This window comes from Brassica oleracea, chromosome C3 (assembly GCF_000695525.1).
Source record: "Brassica oleracea var. oleracea cultivar TO1000 chromosome C3, BOL, whole genome shotgun sequence".
NCBI classification, from domain to species: domain Eukaryota; kingdom Viridiplantae; phylum Streptophyta; class Magnoliopsida; order Brassicales; family Brassicaceae; genus Brassica; species Brassica oleracea.
The window spans coordinates 5,979,088-6,002,657 of NC_027750.1; the positions used below are offsets into that span (position 1 = coordinate 5,979,088).

Consider the following 23,570-nt stretch of genomic DNA (forward strand, 5'->3'; position numbering starts at 1 on the left):
CTCTGTGTTCGGATCTTTCTACTTTAGCCAGACGTACCAGACCATAAGTGGATGCTTTGAATTTATTTGATCTAAAGATCAAGACTTCATTTACCTCTTCAATTCATCTTTGAGACAAAAAGAGTTATTTTCATCAGCAAAAGAGTATAACGCCATTTTTATATTTGTTTATTATAATTTTGTCACTATGCTTGGATTCGTCATGCATCCACCAACCGTATAATGGAATATCAATTTACATAATCTGATAGATAACCAAAAGACAGACACGGTCTAGATATTATTTTATTTTATGTTTCAATTTCTAATTTAAGATGTGTTGGTTTTGTGGAGGTGTTGCCCTTCAACGCAAAGTTTAATAAAAGGCATATTCAGAACTTAGATGATTAAGAACTTAATGCGCTAACGTTTTGTATTTTTGGAGGTCAATAAAATGCGCCATGCATGGATGATTTAGTAAGATCAAATCATAACAAATAAACTCGTGACTAATAAGCTAGTCTGCATAATGTATATGTCAATGATCATTAGCTAAACAGATGAAAGATTTTCCAATTGTCATACTAATTAAGTAATACTAGTATCGTTTGGGGGATTTCGAGTCCTTTGGGAGTTGAGATTGGCATTGGCATCAATGCCACGAGTCAAGGAGATGCAAGTGATTGTACCTACGCGATATCAGTGGGCACTGCCTGTGGAGTCCTTGCGTAAGTGTTTTTGTTTGATGCTTGATGTTTGAAATGAAGATATTTTAAATAATGTTTTAGGAGTTGGGGACCATAAGTGTACGATTTAGGGAAGAAAAAGCATCAACAAATATATAGTAGAAATGTTAAAACAAGCAGCAAATGATATTAAAATTTTACTTTTCCACAATTAAACCCAATATAACTTATGTAGACTTTCTAGTTTAGCAAAAAAAAAAACTTATGTAGACTTTGAAAATTCAATACACTTTTTTTTGGTAAAATTCAATATATACTTTTTCCTAAGGAACTTTGAAAATTTACTCTTTTTTTTTTGAAACACATAAAACTTATATTAATTAGGCCAAACAAATTAGGTGAGAGCCATTAATACAACTGCATCAGACAAAGCTGTTTTTGCAAGGTTATCAGCAACTACATTACGCATACGAGGAATCCATCGAAAGATAATAAAATCAAAGGAGGCTAAGCAAGAGTGGATGTCAGCCACAATGCTATAGAGCTCAGATATCGGCGATACAGAGTTCACCGCTTGGATGAGTTGCAATGAATCCGATTTGCAGCAGACGTTAGGGATCTCCATTCTCTTGCATCGAAGAACAGCCTCACGAAGCGCTAATCCTTCAGCTGAGAGGGGTGATCTGACGGAAGACGTTAGGGATCTCCATTCACTTATTATTTTTCACTTTCTGTATACATTAATTTCTCCACATAGCAAAATTTGTTCTAACAAGGAAAATGAGCCTGGAGACTCATATGATCCATGTGGAACAAAATGTTTTATTTTTCTCTATCGAGTGAAAAAACTACTATAAATAGACGATATATACCTTGGAACCATACGCACATAATTGACCAAAGACCATTTACACATGTAACCATGTGAATTCCCACAAACCATAACCACAAGAGACTTCTCACTTCTGAATTTCTCACTATTCACATTCATTTTACAAGCTTATCAAAGTCTATTTATTGCAATATAATTGGTACAAATATATATAATTGTCACGATTTTGTTTGGTCTTTTAAAAGCACGAGTGGGATCCGTCGAAAGCGCTACATGTGAATGGTCTTGCCAATAACAAAAGCAAGAAAGAAACATGTGCATGACCAAGAAATTGGCAAGAGTAGGAAACAAGAAAAAAAAAGAAAGGCTTTACCTTCTATGTTTTTAGTCCTTGCTCACATCCCCAAGACATCTTTACTTTCTTCATTAGAGAACGAAAAACGTTGAAACGTGTAGCCATGTAGTTGCTGATGCAGCATCATCAAGATTCCCAAGAGGCGAGAAAACAAGAAAACCACATCTCTTGTGAATCTTAATGATGCTGCATCTGCAACTACCGGCTGTTAGCAACTATCAGAGGCTAGGTCTTTTGCCTTTTCATCAAGAACCCAAACAGATCAAGATGATTTTATGGCCACCACCAAACGAATACGCAAAGCCAAAAGGAAGAGGATTCAGAAAGCCAATCAATCAGCAAGATGATTTTAAGGGTAACCAATTGAGAGAGAGATAGGTGCATGAATATATACACTAAAATGAAGAAAGCTAGTTGGTCAATGTAAAATCACTTGGAAAGGGACATAACTAGCAGCAGGAGAAAACCTAGAAGATAATTGACTTTTGAACGGGAGAGAGAGAGAAAGAGAGAGAGAGAGAGAGAGAGAGAGAGAGAGAGAGATAGATCACATCAATACAAAACAAGCCCACTTCACTGCACAAGTGTCAGCCTGTCAGGAATAGAGGACAAAGCTAAAGAGTTTGTTTTTTTCATGTGAAATATCTGAAGAACTCAAATGTTTTTATACACAAAACCTCGAACCTTTTTTCACAAAAGTACTATGAATAAGTAATTAAAGAAACATTTCCAGGTGGAGATGCTTAATGGGATGCAAAGGGCCACTAATCAAAGGTTAATCAGCAGAAAGAACTTTACTAAACTAATCATGATTGATTAGTAAGGAACAAGTGGGATTAGGAATATAATTAGATTTAACAATGGTCACTTTATCAAACTAATCATGATTTGGATTGTTCCTTGTGCGTTTCCTTACGTGTAAAGGCGAAAACACTCAGAAAGTAAACATCTTTAGATTTTAACTGGATGTCTTCATATACTTTTGAAGTCAGGGAATCAGTTAAGATCAGGAGATTTAGAAAATTAAGGGGAGCCACGAATAGCATAAAAGCATATCCATTTTCAATAAAAATGGAACAATACAACTCATCTTCATCCGTAATCTTTGACTGATAGATACCAGATAATTAGACACAACAACACAAGTTCCACTAACGCACTAGTAAACAAAAGGAATGAACTTGTGGCTAACCTTATTAACATAACCCAAATAGCTTTTCCCAAAACTCTCCATCATAAGTCTTCCTCCAGCTTTGCCTTCTTGTCGTAGTACACCAAACAAACCGCTACAAGAAACAACAGACTCAAAGACGCCCGCAGAGCGTTGAAGTACGTCGCGAAAAGAAGAATCGTAAAAGCATATATCGGATGCATAATCCATCTATAAGGACCAAACTGTACAACAGCCGTTGGAACAACCACCTTTTCAGAATATCTAGCAAGATACAACGTTGAATCGTATTGCATAAGCATTGTAACCACAATCAAACCCCATATCCCTACATTAACCCAACCGCCTGATAAACGGTGAAGCTCAGGCCCTTCAAAAGCCGCAAGCCAATGTCCAACCATGACACGGACACCAAACAAAACCTTAGACCATAGAGGCGTTTTCTAACTGTTACATTGAAAAAAGAAGAAGTGTAAGAAGAACACAAAAGGCCAGCCTTCAAGATTAGGCACAAGTGTAAGCCATGTGAAGAGTGAAGTTCTGTACCAAGCTGCTCAAAGGCGTTGGCTTGGTGAAGTGAATGGCGTAACCCGCGAGAGACAGAGCGATAAACCAAAGCCAGAAACAGCCATGTCCAGCTGAAATACATCCAGAAGAAGGGGTTGAAGACTAAAGTCACTACCTTTTTGGAACTAGAGTTTAAATTGATAGTAAAAGAGTTAACTTTACAGCATTCAAGGGCTTAACTTTCAGCTGACGAACTTTATCAACCAGTGAGCTCAGGAAAGGGTTGTCGGAATTGAAAACAGTCGGGGTTGAAATCGAGCATCTTGGCGGAACACACGAACCTTTTCTGCCTGAGAATGGAGCATATCTCAAGCTTGAAGGACCCTTAATAGCTCAAAGCTGAGGAGTAATGGAGTCTTTTTGGAATCTGTAAGGAAGCGAATTGCACTTAAGGTGTTTGTTGAAATGACTGAACGAAAGTTTCCGGTTCGATTCCAAATAGTCGCACGAGGAACAACCCTAGAGCATAGAAGCACAGCTTCCATGGTAAATATAATTCAAGAGACCGATATGAAGACAAGAATCAGACAAATTCTTTTAGCTTCATATTTGTTTCGAATCGAAAACAGGAAAAGCAGATAAACTTCAGACAAAGAGAGTGAGTGAGCTTCGCAAACTTCTGAGCTCGGTAAACCCCTCTAAAGTTCTATGCAATAAGGTTGCTCTTCATTATTTGTATGATGAGTGTTGTTCAGCGTTTCTTGTAAAAAAGTGAGAAGTTCAAGAAAAAAAAAAAACATAAGATGAGCATAACACCACCTAGTTGAATCTATTTTTCCTATATCATATGCGGGTTGTGTCTTGCTTGGAGGATCCATGAGGATGAGCTAGACTAGGTACGTAGCTGCACGAATTTCCGTCTGTGTCTACAAAAACTCTTTGGAACTCCTTGTCTCTGACTCTGTAAATGCTAACAGACCTAGGACCCTCGTCAAATACAGATACGACGAGTGTCTCGTCGTTTCTATCGACAAAATAACTTATAGAGAAGCGACTACGATACAACCATGCACGTATCTTTACTTGTGGGCCGGGGGAGGAGGATGATGTAACATAGGAAAATGTGGTATAGTCACGACCATTAGTATGGTCCAAGGTGTTATCAAATGTCTCACCCATATGGATATCTTCCTTGTTAGATGACATTGCTCTAACAGAAAGCTTGTTTCCCCGACAGGTCCCCAGTGCTATAGGATTATGCTCATTATACCCAAACGGAAGCTGTTGATCCAAGGGTTGAAATCTTTCTTTGGAAAAATCGAAGCTTTGTATGAAAGCATCATTTTGTCGAAGACCAATCCAGTATGGATTTCCCCCAAGAGACCCACGTTCGACAGTGGTAATTTAAGATGCCAATCAAAAGTAATATCAGCTATAACCTTCCAACTATTATAAGCGAATTCGTAGAATTCAACCCTTGGAGGTCGATCTCTGTCGTTACGAGCACATCGAAACCTAACGATTTTGTAGCTGCGATGGGTTGGTGGTGATTGGCGGACGAATCCAAGACCGTAGGCATCATCAAAACAATGGAAGTCACTGCCGCATTTGACCCATCGTGTCTCTTTCAACATCGGATTCCATACCAAAAGCTGGTTGATAGTAGACCAGTGCAGTGAACAATCTTGTACACTTTGATCCTGTTGCGCATCTCGTGGGGATATTTTCTGTTTATGAGGCTTATGTCGTTGATTGCTGAAGACGGACCAACCATGTCCAAGGAAGATAACCTACTACGAGCATTATTTATTATAATCCGACGTTGATCACCATAATCGTCATAGTTGTAGTCCATACGAGACGAGTGCTGCTCGATGAAGGTCTCGTCTACAAGCTGCGTGTTCCTCTGCTTGCATACAGATCTGAATCTTGCAAGTGATTTTTCTGGAACTCTTGAGAGGATTTCATCTTCCAATTCGCGTGGAACATTTACGCCCATCGTTGTGATCTGATTGACAGAAACAAATGATCGTGTGCTTATTCATAATTGAATGTTTTATGAGGAATTGCACGTAAACGCATAATAATTAAGCAGCTAACACGTACGTGATAAACAAACCAATTACAAAATTGTTAAACTTTTTGAAAACGAACCTTCTCGAAATCAGATCAAATCATCTCCTTACTATCGAGTTTTAGTTTAGTGTTCCAGAAATAGGGTCCTTAGAGATTCTTTAATATAATAAATGTTGGGATATCTTCATTGGAGAGGTTCAGATTTGGTATCTTAACGAAAATTTAAATACAAAATATTAGTTCAATATTACTAGATATCGCAAAACATAAATTGATTCAGATTCTTCTGTTTTGAGATATCAAATAATATTTAGTTATTATTTTATATTTAATTATTTATCAAGATTATACTGTATATGGTTGGTTTTACATGTTTGGTTCGAATTTCGGGCTCCGGAACATAAATTTAAATTCTTTATTTTTAAACACAATTTTTTTTTTTTTTTGTAATGTAGTGAATTAGTCCATCTTCAGTTTGAGTTTACTCAAATTGGATTGGGTTTAGTTAAATTGATTTAAACCAAAACACTTGTTTTTAACACAAAACATAAAGAATTATTGTATTAAATGCAAATTCATTAACAAAACCTGAAAACATTCAAACCAATGTTTTAAAAGTGACCATTAAGTTGAACCGAATAATTATTTAAGTCACAGTTCAATATAATTTGAATGATTATACCTGGTTTACAATTTTATATATAAATTTAAGTATATAAATTAAAAGTAATTATAGTAAATATAAAACATATATTTCTAAATATCAAATACAAATTATATGAAGTATCAACTAGATTGTTTTTTTCATCCCACCGTGGATTTTTAATGATTTTTATCTAGTTTAATTATTTTAAGGCCCAATCCGACTACGTAACTGGTTTATAGTCTATGTCTAATCATCGGGTCGGTCCGGATTTAAGAATATTGATTCAAACATTAACCTAAGTGCATTTTTTCAGAATCAGTGTAAAGCATCATTGGTGATAATAGTATCCGGTACGTATAGACCGGAGTGGTACACCAATGTAAACCGGAACCGAGTTTCAAGGAGGAATAAAATTAAGGCGCACGTTATACTTTGGAAAAAGTGTTTGATGTCGGCTCTTAAAACCTACGCGTGCCGTACGACTACTCGCTTAGAAAAGTAAATGAAAAAAAAAGAAAATGACACGTGGAGAAATCCTGGGATGTGGACGTGAGTGAAAGAAAGCTTTTGTCCCTCCAGATTGAACGACAACCAATGGATGTGTCGTGAAAACCCATTGAAACGTTTGGCTCTCTAAACATTTCGACTTCTATTTATAATTATTTATTTATTAAAAAGTATATTCTCCTTCAAATCTTCTCCATCCTTTTAATTCTCTCTCGAAGTTTCATTGGATCAGAAAGAAAAAGAAAGGTAAAAAAATCACTTCTTCATTGGTTAGGTTTCAATTTCTTTTCGTTATAGTTACTGTTTCGATCTGGATGGTTACATTTTGTAGCATTTACTGTGTTGATGCTTTCGATTCGTGAGTGTGTATGTTTTCAGTTGATCTATATATATGTATCCGTTGTCGGTGATGACTTAGTGGTAGAAACTTAGATGTATGTTGGTGCGATCTGTTGTCATTGTTCCAAGTTTTGTGGGATATAAGATTGAGATTTAAGTTTTTTTTTTTTTTTGAACCACTTGAGATTAAAGGTTTGTTAATAATTTGTTTTCAGGTGTTTGTCAATTTGCAATTTAAAAATGGCGTACGAGGAAAACTTTCAGAAAACTTCCGAACCAAAGTATGATTGTCTTTTATTCGGTAAGAGAATAAATATGAATACTATTTTGAATGTTAAACATTTGATTTGTGATTGAGAAATTGTGGTTTAAAGTTTCAACCTTTTTCTGATTATACAGACATAGATGACACTCTTTACCCTTTCAGTTCTGGTCTTGCTACGCTGGTTAAAAACAACATTCAAGGTATAATGTTCATTTCTTTCTTGTTCTTCTTCTTGTCTTGAAGATTGGTTTGTTTATGTTATAGCTGAACCTGTCTTTGTTATTGTTGTTGTTGCTATTGTAGAGTATATGACTCAAAAACTTGGCATTGAAGAAGATAAAGTCCAAGAACTTTGCCTTTCGCTTTACAAAATCTATGGAACAACTATGGCTGGTCTCAAGGTTTGTATCTTTTACAGTAACTTTACTTGTGTTGTGTATCTATCTGTATACTGCAAGCCCTTCGTTTATAATGTTTTTGATTCTTTCAGGCTGTGGGTTATGACTTTGACTATGATGATTTCCATCGGTACTCAACTTAGTCTCCCCCTTTTATATTTTTGCTTATCACTTCTTTTATTAAGGCGTATGGAACTTGAGATTCCTTTTTTGTTGTTGCACAGTTTTGTTCATGGGAGATTGCCATACGCAACACTCAAGCCTGACCCTGTTTTGAGGAACATTATTCTCAGCTTGCCTATACGCAAAGTTGTACGTGTTTTTTTACTAACCTCTTACATTTTAGTTTCCCATTCACCTATATACTCTCTCAATCTTCATTTTTGCACACAGGTTTTCACTAATGCAGACAAGGCTCATGCAGCCAAGATCATTGCTAGGCTAGGCCTAGAGAACTGCTTTGAAAGAATCATATCTTTCGAGACTCTGAACCCCATCACCAAAACTGAATCTTTCGTGGTCGCTACTGGAACCAGAGAGATGTTCGACATTAGCAGTTACATGGCAAATCCTGACCCAAGCATCGAACTCCCAAAGACTCCGGTTATATGCAAACCATCTGAAGGAGCATTCGAACAGGTTTTCAAGATGACCAACATCAATCCTCACAAGACAGTAAGAACACAATTAAATCTACACCTCTTCTTGTTCTTTTATTACCTAATCACTAAACCTTAATAAGATACAAAACTCTTTGGTTGTTTTTTTTTCAGTTGTTCTTTGATGACAGTATCCGTAACATTCAAACCGGGAAACGTGTGGGTCTCCACACCGTATTGGTAAGTAAAAGAAGCAGAGACTTAAAACAGAACTTATCAATCTCAACGCTGACCTCTTGTTACTGTATTATTTAGGTTGGAACCTCACACAAAGCTGAAGGAGTTGATATTGCATTGGAGCATATTCACAACATACGTGAAGCTCTCCCTGAACTGTGGGATGCCGTTGACGACAAAGCCGAGGAGATTAGAGCTAGGCAAAAGGTTGCCATTGAAACCATAGCTTAAACAAAAAACATTTCACTCGCATTTTCTCAGCTGCTGATTGTAACACATTTCTCATCATCACTACTCACTCTTTTAAGGAGAAAAATAATAAGTGTAATCTAAAGCTTTTATTTGAGAGAAACATGGAATGTAATGAAACAAGTTGAGTTTTTATTTAATCCATAATATAAAAAAATGAGTGTAAACATCTTTTAGTTTACATGATTCTCATGACATCTTTTTATCATTCACTTGCTTTTCTTCTCCTTTTGACATGTACAAAAGAATCTGAATCATGATGATACCATGCATGGAGACAGCAAGAACAATAGCCATAACCATACTAAACGGAGCATTCTCCTGAACGCTGGTGAAAACTCTCGCCATGGCTCCACCCAAGTTCATCAAACAAGTCGAGAAACTAAGCTGCCCGGTGCTCTTGTTTCTGAAATTCTTCAAAATTTGAGGAACTTTCGAAGACAGCAGTATCAAATACTTTGAACCATAAAGAGCTTCGAACACTAAAGGATCAACCCGACCAGTAAACAAAATCGGTGCTAAAGCAAAGTACAGAACTGCTCTAACCCAAGTTGAAACAGAGAGAGTTCGAGAGAAGTAATAGCTACAAGCCACCAAGATCAAAGCTTGGATCAAAAGAAACGCAAGTTCGCCATAAGCTGAGAAAGGAAGCTTCTTATCAAGACAATACGCGAGTGAGATTGTGTAACCAAGCACTTCGAACTCGAATGCTGCAACGCTTAAGCCTCTTACACTCTTATTCTCCAAGATTTTCATTATCTACAAAAATACAGACGCTATAAGCTTAGTCAAGCTGAGAAAGGAAGCTTCTTGGTTGGTTGAATTCAAACCTGAGGAAGCTTGACGGTCATTGAAACAGCGACGAGGAAGTAACCGAGCAGCTTAGAAACGAGAGGAAAGAGACAATCTTTCTCCGGAAACTCGCCGTTACGCAGAGACCCAACGTTTCCGAGATAATCCATCGTTTTCTCCATCGTTGATCCTTGGAGCGAAAGGACGTTGCTGTTGTTCGTTGACTTGTTGTTTTTCGCAGATTAGAATCCGGTTTAGTTTCAAATACCCAAAAACTAAACCAATTCTAATCAATTTTTATTTTTCAAAATGGTACGGTTTGAATCGGTTACCTTTTACCAGTTAATTTAAACCTAAACTGTAGTCAATTTGGAGGGAGCTTCTTCTTCTTATCGGAAACTAAACCTAATATAACGATAACACTCGATTCGATTTGTTCATCCTCTCCTCTCCTGAACCGGAACTCTTGTGTTGGTATCTCTATTGGAGAAGAAGCTACAACAATGGCGAAGAGGGAGATTAGTAGTACTTTGAGGAATCTAAAGGTTTGTGTTTTATCTTTACATGTAGCTTTATCCATCGATATGCACACATGCTTATCACAAGCTATAGAGTTGATTTGGGATCAAAGTTGCAAACTTTCAGTAACGAAATTGCGTTATAAATAATCGTGTAGCTCTTACAGTTTGTGAGTGAGAGAGAGAGAGAGAGACACTAGTATGATTGAGAATCAAGTTGGTTTGATGATGAGCTTTATATTGGTTGGTGCTGTTTGTTTCTAGTTTATGCAAAGATCTTCTGCTGCGAAAGAGGAGAAGATGAAGAAGAAGATTGATGAAGAGCCCAATGCGAGTTTTTCTTCTCTCGGAAGTGTTGTTGCAAAGAATTGGTTTGTTTTTTTTTTTGTTAATGTTTTGTTTGCTGTAGTTGTGTGTGTATGTGTTGTTTACCCTTTGTTCGTGAATCATGACATTAACTTTTATAGTTCGTTTTTTCTTTGTCAGTATCAGATATCATGTGTTTGGTTGTGTTTTCTAAATATGTTATTTGATGATGATTGATGCAGTGTGGTTATAACAGACTGGGATCCTCAACCTGGAGCCTTGTTAGGACGCGTGTCGTTTCAGTCCTTCAACCCCTCTATCGAGGTTTGTTTCTGTGGACGCTAAGGCCTGAGGTAGTTTACGGTTGATGTTCTTATCCTGTTGAGCTTTTGTGTAATATGAAACTCGTCTTTCTTTAGAAACTGAATGAAGAGGCGATAATAATCGGTCGAGAAACAGATGCTTCTGTTCCCACAAGCTCTAGCAGTAATAGAGGAAGAACGTCTTTTAGGTCTGTACCCATCATTTTGTATTCATTTTGGTTCTCAACAAATGAAGACATTATTGATAGCGATGGATTCTGTCACCTTTCATTTGTTTTATTTCTGTTTCTTTACATTTTTATGCATGCCCTTTCAGTGAACCGAAAATTAATCCAAGCCCGGAAACAAGTGGTGACTTGAAAAGGAAACGGTCTGAGGAACAAAACCATCCTCGCAAGTCCCCAAGGAGCAGTGAAAAAACCATCACCGAGCATCAAGAAAGGCGATGGTTTCAAGAAACCTAAGAGCAGGAAGGAGGCCTGGAGCGTTTTTAAGCCACCAAAACCTCAACCCAACAATGGTTCAAATTAGCTTACTGCAGCAACTTATTTGCACATCGGTTCATATGTGGTTGTAGATTACTCCTTTCGTTTGTCTGTATCCGTTTGATAAGTTATAGCCAAAAAATTTGAACTCTACTTGGTTGTTTTAACACTTGTGTAGCTCAGATATATGAGGAAATAATCTTTTCTTTCCTTTATGATTTAAACCCCTGATTACTATATGTACCTGCAGGAAATAATAGGCATTCAATTCATTCGATCAAACAGATTATACAATACCAGAAGTAGTAAAAAATTTCAAATGATGTCTTTTATTAACTCTTCTGCAGGTTTCCAGCAAGAAAAAGCATAGATGGCTCTGCATTTTCATCCTGAAGCATCTATCGAATGGTTATAGCTATCGATCAAAAAGTCTTCATGGTAACATTTCCTCACGATTTCTTTAGCACCCCTTCATGACCTATATGCTATTAACTGCTTAAGTTACCGCGGGTGGAGATAATTAAATGATTGTGGTGGCAAGGCTAAAGTTTTGAAACATCTAGAAACTAGTAAACATGTATTACATATCAAATTGATAAAGTAATGTTTACCGTTAAAAATTCCAAAATTACAAATATCAAACTGCTAACACAACATTCATCTTTTGTCTACTAATAAAATAGCATTATGTTCACAACATTCAAAGCAAATTATGAAGATATATTATACATCTGCAAGTCTTCTTCAAGTTTGTAGAGGAGCAAGAGCATACAAGACAACACTTCAACGTCTAGCTCATCTTCTGGCTTCGAAGAACCTCTCTTTGATTGAGATTAATTCTTTTACAACCTCACTCATTCCCAAGCGGTTTGCTGGAGACTCTTCAGAACACCCAAGTCCCACTTCTAAAGCCTTTGTCAAGCACTCAGCAACAGGGAACCCAATTCTAAGACCGTTGTGAAGAATCAATTCGTCTGCCACATCCAAAACTTGCTCTGGCAATGCAGACCTGATGCTGCTACGGAGGGTAAAGTCTCCTCCAAACATCTCGTCGGTTGGTCGCTTTCCACTGAACATTTCAAAAATGAGAATCCCAAAGCTATATGCATCACCATGTACTGATATTTCTCCTCCCATTGCATATTCTGCACCATAAATCATACTCAACGAGATTGGAGTAAGAAATTTACTCTTCAACGAGATTGGAGTAAGAAATTTAAACAGAAATTTACTCTTTCTGTTTCTTTTTTACCGTATTTACGCATATTAAAAATATAATAGATGTTTACAATTAATTTTAGTATTTACTTTTACTATACACTTTCTAATAACTATATGCTCATAATATTTAATCAATTCAAATATTTCAGTTAATGTTTCTTAAAAATATGGGCAACTACTTTAAAGATATAGATATTTTTTTATCTTTATAGAACTAGAAAAAAATATAAAAAAAATATTACTTTCGAGAAGTATTAGCTTTCTTCAATCAAACATTATATGTGTGATAGGTTTACCTGGTGCCGCATAGCCGATGCTTCCTCTAACTCCAGCCGAGCTAAGTTGGTTAATAAAGGCATCCTGGTCGTATTTGAGGAGGATCTGAGCAAGACCAAAGTCGCTAACATGGGCGGTTAGATCATCATCTAGGAGAACGTTGCTTGGCTTAAGATCACAATGAGCAATAGTTTCATGGCAACCAAGATGAAGATACTCCAAAACAGAAGCCACATCTATTGCAATGTTAAGCCTTTCCAAGAGTGTCAACGTTCTTGAGGGCCTGGAAATCTCTTCAAATTCCTTTGGGTGCAGCCACATATCCAAACTTCCATTTGGCATGTACTCATAGATTAAAGCTCTGAATTCATTTCCTTGGAAATCAATACTCGAACAAGCTGTCAACAGTTTCAAAAGATTACGATGTCTAATATCTTTCAGGGATTCACATTCTGCCATAAAACTCTTCATTGCTCCGCGTCTCTGCATGTTTAGAACTTTCACTGCAACAACCTTGTTCTCGGCAGGGAGAAAGGCTTTAAACACGGTACCAAAGCTTCCTGACCCGATCAAATTACTCGAAGAGAAGCCATCTGTCGCACTTCGAAGATCTCGATAACTTATCATTTCATGAAAAAACCCCAAGGTGGAAGGAGTTGCTTCATTGTTATTTTTCTTCTTTCTGCTTTTTAACCAACAAAGAGAAACTGAAGCTATGAACAAAAGCAAAAGCAAAGATATGCCTATGCTTACCCCAATCACAAGTTTCTTTCTTGAATTTCTTGGTGGTTGCGTAAAACATGGCTTTAGTCGCAGTTCCAGGACGCCTCCACAAAGATTTTTGTTTCCAGAAACTGAGATAATAGTGGCATTTCTGAATTTTCCTTCTGTTGGCACATTTCCCTCGAAGTTGTTGAAGGATAGATTGAGATACTCCAATAAGCTAAAGTTTGCGAGGTATTCAGGGATTCTTCCAGAGAGATTGTTGCTTGAGAAATCAACCTCCTTAATACCCACTAATCCACTTATATCTGGAATGATTCCATCAAAAGAATTTCCTTGAAGATCAAGTTTTTCCATCGAGAGACACTTTCCCAAAGTCTTTGGAAGTTTTCCTGATAGCTTATTATGAGAAGCATTTAACATAACAATATTTCCAAGTCGTCCAATATCTTCTGGTAGAGAGCCTGTCAATGAATTATTTGACATGCGTAGGGAAACAAGGGTTGAAATCTGCAAAATCTCATGAGGTATAAGACCATTCAACTTGTTATTGTTGATATATAAACGTATCAAATGACTACATTTACCAAGACTTGGAGGAATTGTTCCTTCAAAATTATTGTTGGACAAAAAGAGATGTTCCAACCGAGTGATGTTGCCTAAAGAATATGGTATCACTCCTGTCATTCTATTTGCATGCACACTAAATACCACCAATCCTGAAAGTTTTCCAAAGGAGGTTGGGATTGGTCCTTTCAATAGATTTCCAGAAAAGGCTAATATTTGTAGGCCTATGAGATTCCCAATGCCCTGAGGAGTGCTTCCAGATATGGAATTGTATTGAAGTAATAACTGGTTGAGGTTCATTGACAGATTGGCAATGGAGGCAGGCAAGTCACCCCCAAGCCTATTGAATGACACATCTACGTTTTGCAGTTGGGTGCAGTTAGTCAAACCAACAAGAAATTCAAAATCTCCCGCTGAAAAACTTCCCAAATAATTGTCATTAAGGAGTAGTCTTTGCAAATATCGTATTTTTGCAAAACTCGGAGGAATACTGCCTGTCAGACTATTACGCTCCATGGCCAAAACTTGAAGAGCTGAAATATTTGCAAGTGTTGATGGAATGGATCCTGTGAGAGAATTATTCCCGATATACAATAGTCGAAGGTTTGGTAGCAAGTTACCAAAATCAGGTCTCAGGTTCCCAGAGAAACCACTACCATACATGTCCACAAACTTTAGTGAGGAAAAATTGTAAATTGCAGGAGGAAAAACACCAGAAAATTGGTTTATTGCTAACTCAAAAAGCACCATTTGAGTCAATCTAGCTATGACATCAGGAATATCTCCTTCGAGATTGTTTTCACCAAAGGAAAGTTCTCTGAGGGATGTCAAGTTTCTTAGAGATACAGGGAGTTTTCCTTTCAGGTTGTTTTTACCAAGGTCTAAATTAACAAGCTTCCTCAATGATCCTAGTTCTGAAGGAAGACCTTGTCCAAGATTATTTGAATATAAAGAAAGGTCCAACAATCTAGAACAGTTGAACAGACTTGCTGGAATCCCTCCTCCCATAAAATTTGAGCCCATATTCAAGTGCTGAAGCCTAAATAAGCTTCCTAGCTCTTGAGGGATGGTTCCACCAAAAGAGTTATTATTGAAATCAAGTGATATGAGAAACGAAAGATTACCAATAAATGGCGATATCACTCCACCCAACTGGAATCCTCCGAGGTCCAAACGAGTAACTCTCTTGTGTTTACGGCCACACGTAACCCCCATCCATTTACAGAGAGGGGACGAGTTGTTCCATGAAGACAGCAGAACTTGTTTCTTCTCAGAAACTTGAGACTTTAACTTGAGTAATGCTTGCTTATCAGTTTCATGGCTATTCCCCAATACCTGAAGTGACATGAGAGCACTGAAAGAAAGGAAAAGAAAGAGTTTCATGTTTCTCATATTTTGCAGGAAATGATTCCAAAGAGATGAGCAAAATGTATAATGAATATATTCCAAACGTTTATTGGGGGCTATTATTTTTCACATTGACCCATTCAATACAGAAGACTTTTCGAAAATCAGATAAGGTCAAGACTAAAAAGACAAGCGATTCTGAAATATCTGAAGCTAATAAGATCAAGAAATACCCAAGAGAAGTAATGAGTAGTCGTTAGAATTACCAGCCCCACACGACGGGACTATTATATAACTCTTTACCCGCCCCACACAGCGGGACTATTATATAAATTTTGTTTTTGAATTAGTATTAAGCTAATTTGGATAATATAATTTCTATAATTCTTGATACTTGATAGTGTATCAATAATATTTGCTTAAAACTTTTAAGAAAAGCATATATATATATTAATAATATTTTATAACAGTTTGTCCTATAAAGATAACAAATTCCTTTCTCTCTTTTAGAAAAAGGAAACATGGTAAAATGATCCAAACAAATATTGTAACGGATAAAGTTATTGGCAAATGAGTAAATCATTTTCCCGAATCAGTTCTTATGTTTTATAGAGATTTTTCTGCAGAGGTGCTAAAACTTGAAACCTAATAAAAAAACTAGTAAATTTTTGTTTTCTTATCATCTCTATTCGTATATTTATATTACAAAGTAACTAGGTAAATATCCGCGCTATGCCGCAGGGATTTTTAATGTTAATTTTTTTATTAAAATGTGTTTAGTTTGATAATTGTCATTTGTTTAAATATAATGTTATTAATTTTTTTGTGAAAATTGTAATTAGTAGATTTCAATAGAGTTTGTTTTGTATTTCAACTTTTAGTAAATTTGTAAATTTGTTTTAAGAATCTTTATATATTTCTAAATTTGTTGTTTTATTGTCTAAGGCATATTTTTGTAATATATATATATATATATATATATATATATATATATATTTGTTTAAAGCATGATATTAAAGTTGTTTTAGCAATATATAAGCTTTTTCATGAAATTACATATCTGTGACATGTATGAGCTTGAAAATATGTGGGGAGATCGTATAATCTTAACAAAGCAAAATGTAATTTTAGCAACATTTGAGCTTGTTTATGAAATTATATATCTGTGAGAACAAATTAATATACTCATTCGGCACTGGATTGAAAGAAAAAGATTATAGCTCCCATTTTATCAATCCTCTAGCTCTATGATTCTTGACCACATGCATCACCAACTTTCTGACACACCACTTGTCTCTCATGCAACTTTATCACTCCCGCTTGCTTCCCATGGTCTAAACGCAAGCTTGAGGACTGACTCGTTCGTGGCACTTGTTGTTTCTCTCTGCAACAACATCACATTTTTAGCCCTTTTCAGAAAAACATCATATTTTTCACATAATATGGTAGAATCTGAAAAAAAGTTCGAACTAAAACTCCTAAAAGACTTGTTTGATAAGAGTACACGGGTTAATAAACTTAAACAGTACATATATGTGACTATGGTACAAACAAAGAATCCTCCCTAGAATTTTGATATTACAAAGTCCCTCCAATCAACCTGCAGGGAGATCAACAAAAAAATAATTCATTAGACAACTACAAATAGCAAAAACAGGAAAAACATTTGAAGGAAAAGATGTTATGAACTTGCCTGCTCTTCCAGAAGAGGTAAAGCATATAATGACAGATGCCTTAACCTTATGTCCCTACAAAAGGAAGAAAAGTAAACACCTTCATGATCAGCTTTAAGTCCCCCATTGTCATAATCAAGAAGAGTTCAAGCAGTAGCAGTTATTAAAAGCAGATGATTCATTTAAAATTGTACATACCTTCAATTTCACTGAGATTAGAGGAGTGATTGTCGAGTTGCTCGTCGGAGGATGTTCTTCTGTCAAAGCTTTCTTTGCATCTTTGCTGTGGAAACATTTTCTGTAACAGTTTAGAAACTTCTATAAATTGAAAGCTTATGATATACTTGAGTCACACGTTAGCTTGGGTTTGTTAGTGTCAACATTTTCGTTCTTCTTCTTCTTGGTCACTTTCTTCTTCAGCAAGATGATCCTGTTATGTAATGAATTTTAGTGAGTTAAAAGGGGAGTTTGATTCAATGAGTGACCTTGATCAGATTGTTGGTTTACACCTTCTTCTTAAGAAGTTGGAGAGCTTCTTGTTTATGAGGAGTTTCGTGAGCTCCTCTTCTTCTTTGTTTTGACTCATGGTCTCTTCTTCCTTCGTCCTTTTGTATTCATCCACTGCTTCCAGGTATGTCTCCTTGTTCTTCTTTGCCACCTGTTTAATATCACACCTCAGTTCCTTCACTATCATGCTTTTATATAGCTGTGAATGCAAGTATAAATACGAAAAGAACAGACCCTTTTCGTATGGTGCCTTTTGTTTATCTGACAACTTTTTCCACTCTTCTCTTGTCATCTTTGCGACCTATAAAAACAGACCTTTGTTAAGTTCAACATTTTTTAAATAGTAGACCCAGAGAACGACTTAAAGTACTTGAGATTTTACCTCCACAACGTTCTTGTTCACAAAAAGCAGCTCTCCTCTCCCAACACCTAAAGTTTCACAACCCCAAATGGTGAAAAGGCTAATTACTTCATTTACAGAAAGTCACAGTGCTTGAAATTAACATAACACGTGAAATATCAAAATATAATTACCCTCTCGAGAAGAAATCCTCTGCTAAAAAGGAAAGAAAGAAGAACTCATCCATATGTTGTCGTCATCACCCCGAATCTCCTTCAAATCGAACAACTCACTGGTACCAACTGTCGTAGAACATTATTGATTCCCCGTCGTAACCGTTTGAGAACATGGCCTCTCTCTCTCTCTTTCGCGTGTCTCCTTAGCAATGACCTGGAAACCAAATGAGTACTACATATCAATGATCAGAACATCGTCAACAGCAACCATATATATCATACACACAAGAAGAACCAACCATGAAAGTGTGCTTGATGCTAATCTCAAACCCAAAGAAACGTTCTATCAGATCTCGAATGATCAATCGTATCGACAGAACTGAGATCTAACCAAGTCCTAGATCTAGAGACCGTACCATGTTAGGTTTGAACTCCTTCATCTTCTGATTCTTCTTTAACTCCGTCCTGAGCTCCTCCTCCGTCTTCCTCAGAATATCGTTCTTGTCCTTGAGCAACTCCTCCGTCTTATCTTTCAAGATCTCATCTTCTACAACATCGTCTGCATCTCCAACAGATCTTCCTCGACTTCGCAACATTTTCTTAGGCATCGTTCTTGAACGATGAACTGATCTCTCGCTCTAAAATTCTCCACTTTATATTTTGATTGGATTATGTTTTTCAGTTATTGACATTTCTATCTCTCCTGCCTTTACAAGTCTAATGTGTCAACACCAAAAGAAACACTTGTTTTATTATTGTCTTTACTTGATTTAAATACCAAACCTTTATGATTTCATTCCCAATGTGCACATAACATATAGGAAATCTTCTTCAAAATTTTTTATGAGAAAGTCTGAAAGACCTAAACACATTTCGAACACTAAGAAACACATATTTGAAATCAGATTATGATGATAGCTCAAGAGGTGACGCAGATTATGATGATAGCTCAAGAGGTGACTCAAACCAAGTTCCGCAAGAGTGAGTATATGGAAATCCTTGGCGTCTGATTCAAAATAAGATTATGTACACAGCCTCCCATATCAGAGATTTAATTCTTAGGTTCTATCAGAAAATAAAGCTTCGCCATTTACTCTTAAGGCCATCAAAATAACGGCCGTAACTTTCTCTTTTGCTTACTTCTTCGACGTCTACCACATTTTTTTCAAAAATAATTACACCTTAGGACAATTTTAAGTTATTTATAATACTCTAGGGTAGTTTCCTGTACTAACACACTTTATCCTAACAGCTTCTTCCTTTTCTAAACTAACTCGCTAACATCTGACTATCATAGTTACTAACTAAATGTAATATTAGCGAGAAAACATCACAACCACACATCTCACTCCCTTCTCAATGGCCCAGATTATTTTTGATTTTTATGACAAGACTTATATCTGTCTCATTTCATAATCATTGGATCTCTTTTATGGTTTATAACATCGACGGTCCAGATCTATAGTATTGGAAAAAGTCAATTTCATTTATATATTTAATGGTTAAAATACATGAAAAATAAAGTGGATCCCTCTTCCGTTCCCTTTCGCCTTCTTCCTCCTAAATACTCAATTTCTTAGAAAACTGAAATCTGCTTCTTAAATTTTTTTTTTCAAATTTTTTTTACGAAATCATTTTCTCTATTACACGATCTATCTTTAGAGATATGTGAAGGTGCATCTCCGATGGTGGTGTACAACATCTTTGGTGTACACGAACATGCTGTACATAAAACATCTCAAGTGTACAACACGCTACAGAAAACAACCATCCAAAACCAAGTTTCTTTCTTTATAAATTCGTAAATGTCTAATTGAATTTTGCACCATGGTAAAATGTACATGTCAGTATTGGTAAACAAACATGTAGATATGTTCATTATTGAGCTACTTTAATATGAAGAATTCATGACGGTGTATAATATGTAAGGAAGAAAAGCTGAACGTCCTTTTGTACATGTGGATATGTAAACCAATGTACAGCTAGTTCGCACACACCCTTTTGTACATGTGGATATGTAAAACGATGTACACATATATATCATTACAACATTGTATATGTGGAAATTTTTAATGAGATTTATACTTTTACTAGTCTATAATCTTCTCGTCTCCGCATCAACCAAATTAAATTGGATAAATTTGCAAGTTTCAAAATGTGTACAACCATATTATGTTCACGTGGAGACACAAAATTTACTATCATGTACAATGATTCACTTCTATAATAGTGTCCATGTGTACACTGATGCATAGACACCCACACGTAAGACCAATATTTTTGTTTTTGAGCAAGAATAACAAACAACACGACATGTGTGTACACTTTGTGATGTGTACACATGTAGAAACTTGAACAAATTAGAAGTTTTAAGTCAAATTGGACATGTTATTTTGTGTACATTTTGTTCCACAATGCTTAGTACATTGTCACCTAATTAAATATTGACTCTTAAATATTCAAAATACCAAACAAATATTTCCCAAAACTTAATTGTGCAACCCGGACCTAGTGAATGTTCTGATTTTGCAACATTGGTATGTGCCGTTTTGTTTTATTTTGTTTATGCTCCAACTGTTTATAATTTGCAAATAAATTTTTATGGCGTTCATGTGTATTATTGTACAAGTTACTATGTGTACATATGAATCATTGTACATGTGGATAATAAAACATGAAGTCAGACTGAAGATGGTGTATATGACAATAGTGTACACATGATTTTGTGTGTTATGCATATCTAATGATTTTTAGCTTTGATAATCTACACATCCACGTGGTCACCCAATGTACTCGTGTACACTAACAAATGTACATACACAATTTATGTACACATCCACGTCATCTAAATTATGTACACATCCATGTGGTTATCCAATGTAATCGTGTACACTAACAATATGTACACATCCACGTCATCTAAATTTTTCTTTAATTTTTTTTTAATTAGTGGCAATTTTGTATAATTTCATCTTCTTCGTATCAGGGTTTTCTGCGTTTCCTGCAAATATATCTCAAAGCCACTATTGATTTTTATCATGCAATCTTCATTATTATTTTTTTTTACCTCCGGAACTTACAAATATTATATATATTAACCGAGTAGAACCCAAAATAAAAAAAAAATAAAAAAAAAAATTTAATTTTCGAATTTGGACAAATTATATCCAGATCGTAATAGATCTTCTCCACCAAAATGTTTACCCGTTGGTTCCCCAATCGTCTATGTCGTGATGCCACTGCATCCTTCACCGGCTCGGTTGAAATTCCGCCACCATTGGCGGCTCTGAAAGTAAACAGAGATTTGTTTTTTTTCTTCTCTACAAAAACACAAATAAAATAAAAGAATTCAAAACACTTACTGTAGACATCTGCGGTGTTCCGTTGTGCGTCTCTCACCACCAATAGATCCTAAACCTCCGTCGTCTTTGCTCCTACAAAAACCCAGAAACATCAAATACATACTGCCTTAAGATCTACAGCAAGCACACAAATGTTAGGACACTCACCTCGTCCTTCTCTTTTCCATGCCGGTTGCGTATCCTCGACATCTTTCTTCGAAAAACTTTCTGAGATTCTCTTTCGCCGGAATTCGCCGTCGTCTCGCTTCTTCTTCCTCTCTTTCTAAGTTTCATAATTATTTTGTCTCGGTGCCAGTTACGAAACCAATAAAAAGAAAAAATTTCAACTTGCTTTTAGTTAATGAAAAGAATAAAGGGTTAAGTCTCACATCGGGCCCACCACTAATTTTTGAATTTCAAAAACGAAACCAATTAAAATCCATCTAACTAAAATACAAATCACCAGTTACGCTTTTAAGAGGTCAAGTTGAATATTTTCACCCATAAACTACCTCAGTAGTGGAAACTGTCTCACAGTGTAAAAAGAAACTGTAAACTATCTTTGGATGTAAATTACTCTTTTTTTCATTCAGAACATAACAAAGAAAGAATACTCGCAAAAACTTTTGTCCTCCTTTTATCATGAGGTTCAATTTTGTCTTAGCGCGGATTTAGAACCTTCATCCCACAAACAAAAGATCAAAACATTTTAAAATCTCAGTTTCATTGAAGATTATTATCAAAAAACACCGAAAAGGTGAGAAACATATGCAACAAACACGAGAAAGTCATTGAATAATCTCTTAGCTAGGCCTGGGCATTTTAACCTGAAACCACATTCAGTATTGCATTCATGGCCTAAATCATGCACGAAAACAGAGTTGAACCACTGGTTCTTGTTCCAGGAACTTATGATTTGAATTTTCTAATCACAATAGAGTACCTTAATATAAAACAGTAACTGTTTAGTCTAATCAGTGAATTTTTAGTCTGTATTTACTTTTGGGACGTCAGATCGTTGAGAACAAAATCTAAAAACTTGGATTGTTTCGTATGGAGTATCGTCTCTTTGTTTCATTACAGAGAAATTGATGTAACTGATAAAGTTCAGTCCTAACACGAACTTTATAGCAACTTTGAATTGCATTTTATTGAGGCATTTTGATCGTTGTGCAAGTCTAAAATCCTAATCCTGTTCCACCTATGAGTTTCTTGGTGTTTTTTTTTGAGGTTTAATCTTCTTCAAACTATTCCCTTTGATAATTTCGATTAGAGCGTATGAGAACAGAGAGATTGAGGATGTTCCTTACAGTTTTTTGCTCACATTGCTTTTTTAAAACCTCAATCATTAGTAGAAATTTTGTGATGTAATCAACTTTTTGGCAGGTTTTTGGGCGATATCCTCAGTGATAGTTTATGGCTACTAAGCAATGACTCTCATCGCTTGCTCTCTTTTTGGTAACTTTTTTTTTTCTTTGCTTCAATAGTTGTACTGAAGGTTTTTTTTCTTTGCTTCCTGACGCGGGGAGGCAGGCGCGGATAAACCAACTCCATGGCCTCGGGTTCTGGACCTTCTGGTGGAGATCCGAACAGAGAAAGGAACTCCTGCTCGATTGATCAACCTGGAAAGCTCAACGATCGAAGAAGAGCCAATGGAAACATATTAGATGTCCCACATCGTTAATGATGTTGTTAATAATAAAAGATATTTTCATCTTCTTCTCTCTCGCTTGAGCTCGATCTCTCTCTATCTAATAAAACAGAGTATCTAATCCTCTTCACTCGCCGGAGAAGAAGAAGAAGGTGCGAGAAACGGTGACCACACGTTACGACTCGGCGCGTGCACGCAACGTAAGTTTGATTTATATATGCGTCGTTCTTGTTTTGAGCTTCTCTTACATCAAAACGTTAGTAACTTGTGGGTCAAGAAAGGGAATACACTTAGTAAACTAATAAAAAAGGAAACCTCCAGAGCTCTGTTTGATGCCCTGAACCTTTAAAAAAGAGAAGCTTTGCGCACTGAGTTGATTTCCCGCTGCGATCAAGTCTTTCTACAACTATCAATGCACCTCTTGGCTTCGCACTAGTTTCTGAAGAAAGGTTACGAGTAATCCATAATCCGAAGTGAT

General features: G+C 36.1%; 5 protein-coding genes and 2 pseudogenes across 11 annotated transcripts; 2 read left to right on the plus strand and 5 right to left on the minus strand.

Moving 5' to 3' along the window:
* Positions 1-2,967: 2,967 nt before the first annotated feature.
* Positions 2,968-4,378, minus strand: LOC106329740 (annotated as a pseudogene).
* On the minus strand, positions 4,350-5,716 carry LOC106333389 (annotated as a pseudogene).
* A 1,178-nt stretch (positions 5,717-6,894) lies between these two features.
* Positions 6,895-9,025, plus strand: LOC106329185 (uncharacterized protein C24B11.05-like). Its single transcript, XM_013767798.1, has 9 exons — positions 6,895-7,005; positions 7,314-7,399; positions 7,498-7,563; positions 7,667-7,764; positions 7,854-7,891; positions 7,986-8,073; positions 8,155-8,436; positions 8,535-8,600; positions 8,676-9,025. Exons 2-9 carry the CDS (start codon positions 7,339-7,341, stop codon positions 8,826-8,828), a joined length of 852 nt encoding a protein of 283 aa, XP_013623252.1. The 5' UTR covers positions 6,895-7,005; positions 7,314-7,338; the 3' UTR covers positions 8,829-9,025.
* On the minus strand, positions 8,977-9,878 carry LOC106329186 (mannose-P-dolichol utilization defect 1 protein homolog 1-like). The gene is made up of 2 exons (XM_013767799.1): positions 9,677-9,878; positions 8,977-9,605 (listed from the first exon to the last, which is right to left on the minus strand). Exons 1-2 carry the CDS (start codon positions 9,818-9,820, stop codon positions 9,036-9,038), a joined length of 714 nt encoding a protein of 237 aa, XP_013623253.1. The 5' UTR covers positions 9,821-9,878; the 3' UTR covers positions 8,977-9,035.
* A 180-nt stretch (positions 9,879-10,058) lies between these two features.
* On the plus strand, positions 10,059-11,392 carry LOC106333051. The gene is made up of 5 exons (XM_013771533.1): positions 10,059-10,183; positions 10,421-10,527; positions 10,705-10,786; positions 10,882-10,973; positions 11,102-11,392. The coding sequence occupies exons 1-5, from the start codon at positions 10,142-10,144 to the stop codon at positions 11,247-11,249; spliced, it is 471 nt and encodes a 156-aa protein (XP_013626987.1). The 5' UTR covers positions 10,059-10,141; the 3' UTR covers positions 11,250-11,392.
* Positions 11,393-11,880: 488 nt separating this feature from the next.
* LOC106333047 (probable LRR receptor-like serine/threonine-protein kinase At3g47570) lies at positions 11,881-15,474 on the minus strand. Its single transcript, XM_013771530.1, has 2 exons — positions 12,788-15,474; positions 11,881-12,415 (listed from the first exon to the last, which is right to left on the minus strand). The coding sequence occupies exons 1-2, from the start codon at positions 15,447-15,449 to the stop codon at positions 12,066-12,068; spliced, it is 3,012 nt and encodes a 1,003-aa protein (XP_013626984.1). The 5' UTR covers positions 15,450-15,474; the 3' UTR covers positions 11,881-12,065.
* A 1,036-nt stretch (positions 15,475-16,510) lies between these two features.
* Positions 16,511-18,848, minus strand: LOC106333052 (high mobility group B protein 6-like). 7 transcript variants are annotated; one of them, XM_013771535.1, is made up of 9 exons: positions 18,400-18,848; positions 18,119-18,314; positions 17,967-18,013; positions 17,819-17,885; positions 17,587-17,735; positions 17,433-17,507; positions 17,276-17,360; positions 17,098-17,152; positions 16,511-16,788 (listed from the first exon to the last, which is right to left on the minus strand). In XM_013771535.1, the coding sequence occupies exons 5-9, from the start codon at positions 17,661-17,663 to the stop codon at positions 16,739-16,741; spliced, it is 342 nt and encodes a 113-aa protein (XP_013626989.1). In that variant the 5' UTR covers positions 17,664-17,735; positions 17,819-17,885; positions 17,967-18,013; positions 18,119-18,314; positions 18,400-18,848; the 3' UTR covers positions 16,511-16,738. The 7 variants fall into 7 exon arrangements, 3 of the variants coding, with proteins under 3 accessions (XP_013626989.1, XP_013626988.1, XP_013626990.1); XM_013771534.1 differs by having other exon boundaries at positions 18,517-18,842; XM_013771536.1 differs by having other exon boundaries at positions 16,511-17,004; positions 18,517-18,841.
* Between the last annotated feature and the right edge of the window lie 4,722 nt (positions 18,849-23,570).

Coding starts and splice junctions, on each gene's coding strand:
- LOC106329185 (XM_013767798.1), top strand. CDS start 7,339: ATGGCGTACGAGGAAAACTTTCAGAAAACTTCCGAACCAAAGTATGAT. Junction 8,074..8,154: donor GCTTGCCTATACGCAAAGTT/GTACGTGTTTTT, acceptor TTTTGCACACAG/GTTTTCACTAATGCAGACAA. Junction 8,601..8,675: donor TGGGTCTCCACACCGTATTG/GTAAGTAAAAGA, acceptor TGTATTATTTAG/GTTGGAACCTCACACAAAGC.
- LOC106329186 (XM_013767799.1), bottom strand. CDS start 9,820: ATGGAGAAAACGATGGATTATCTCGGAAACGTTGGGTCTCTGCGTAAC. Junction 9,606..9,676: donor TGACCGTCAAGCTTCCTCAG/GTTTGAATTCAA, acceptor GTATTTTTGTAG/ATAATGAAAATCTTGGAGAA.
- LOC106333051 (XM_013771533.1), top strand. CDS start 10,142: ATGGCGAAGAGGGAGATTAGTAGTACTTTGAGGAATCTAAAG. Junction 10,787..10,881: donor CCTTCAACCCCTCTATCGAG/GTTTGTTTCTGT, acceptor GTCTTTCTTTAG/AAACTGAATGAAGAGGCGAT. Junction 10,974..11,101: donor AGAGGAAGAACGTCTTTTAG/GTCTGTACCCAT, acceptor ATGCCCTTTCAG/TGAACCGAAAATTAATCCAA.
- LOC106333047 (XM_013771530.1), bottom strand. CDS start 15,449: ATGAGAAACATGAAACTCTTTCTTTTCCTTTCTTTCAGTGCTCTCATG. Junction 12,416..12,787: donor CATCGGCTATGCGGCACCAG/GTAAACCTATCA, acceptor TTTATGGTGCAG/AATATGCAATGGGAGGAGAA.
- LOC106333052 (XM_013771535.1), bottom strand. CDS start 17,663: ATGAGTCAAAACAAAGAAGAAGAGGAGCTCACGAAACTCCTCATAAAC. Junction 17,508..17,586: donor TCCAACTTCTTAAGAAGAAG/GTGTAAACCAAC, acceptor ATTACATAACAG/GATCATCTTGCTGAAGAAGA. Junction 16,789..17,097: donor TACCTCTTCTGGAAGAGCAG/GCAAGTTCATAA, acceptor ATGTTGTTGCAG/AGAGAAACAACAAGTGCCAC.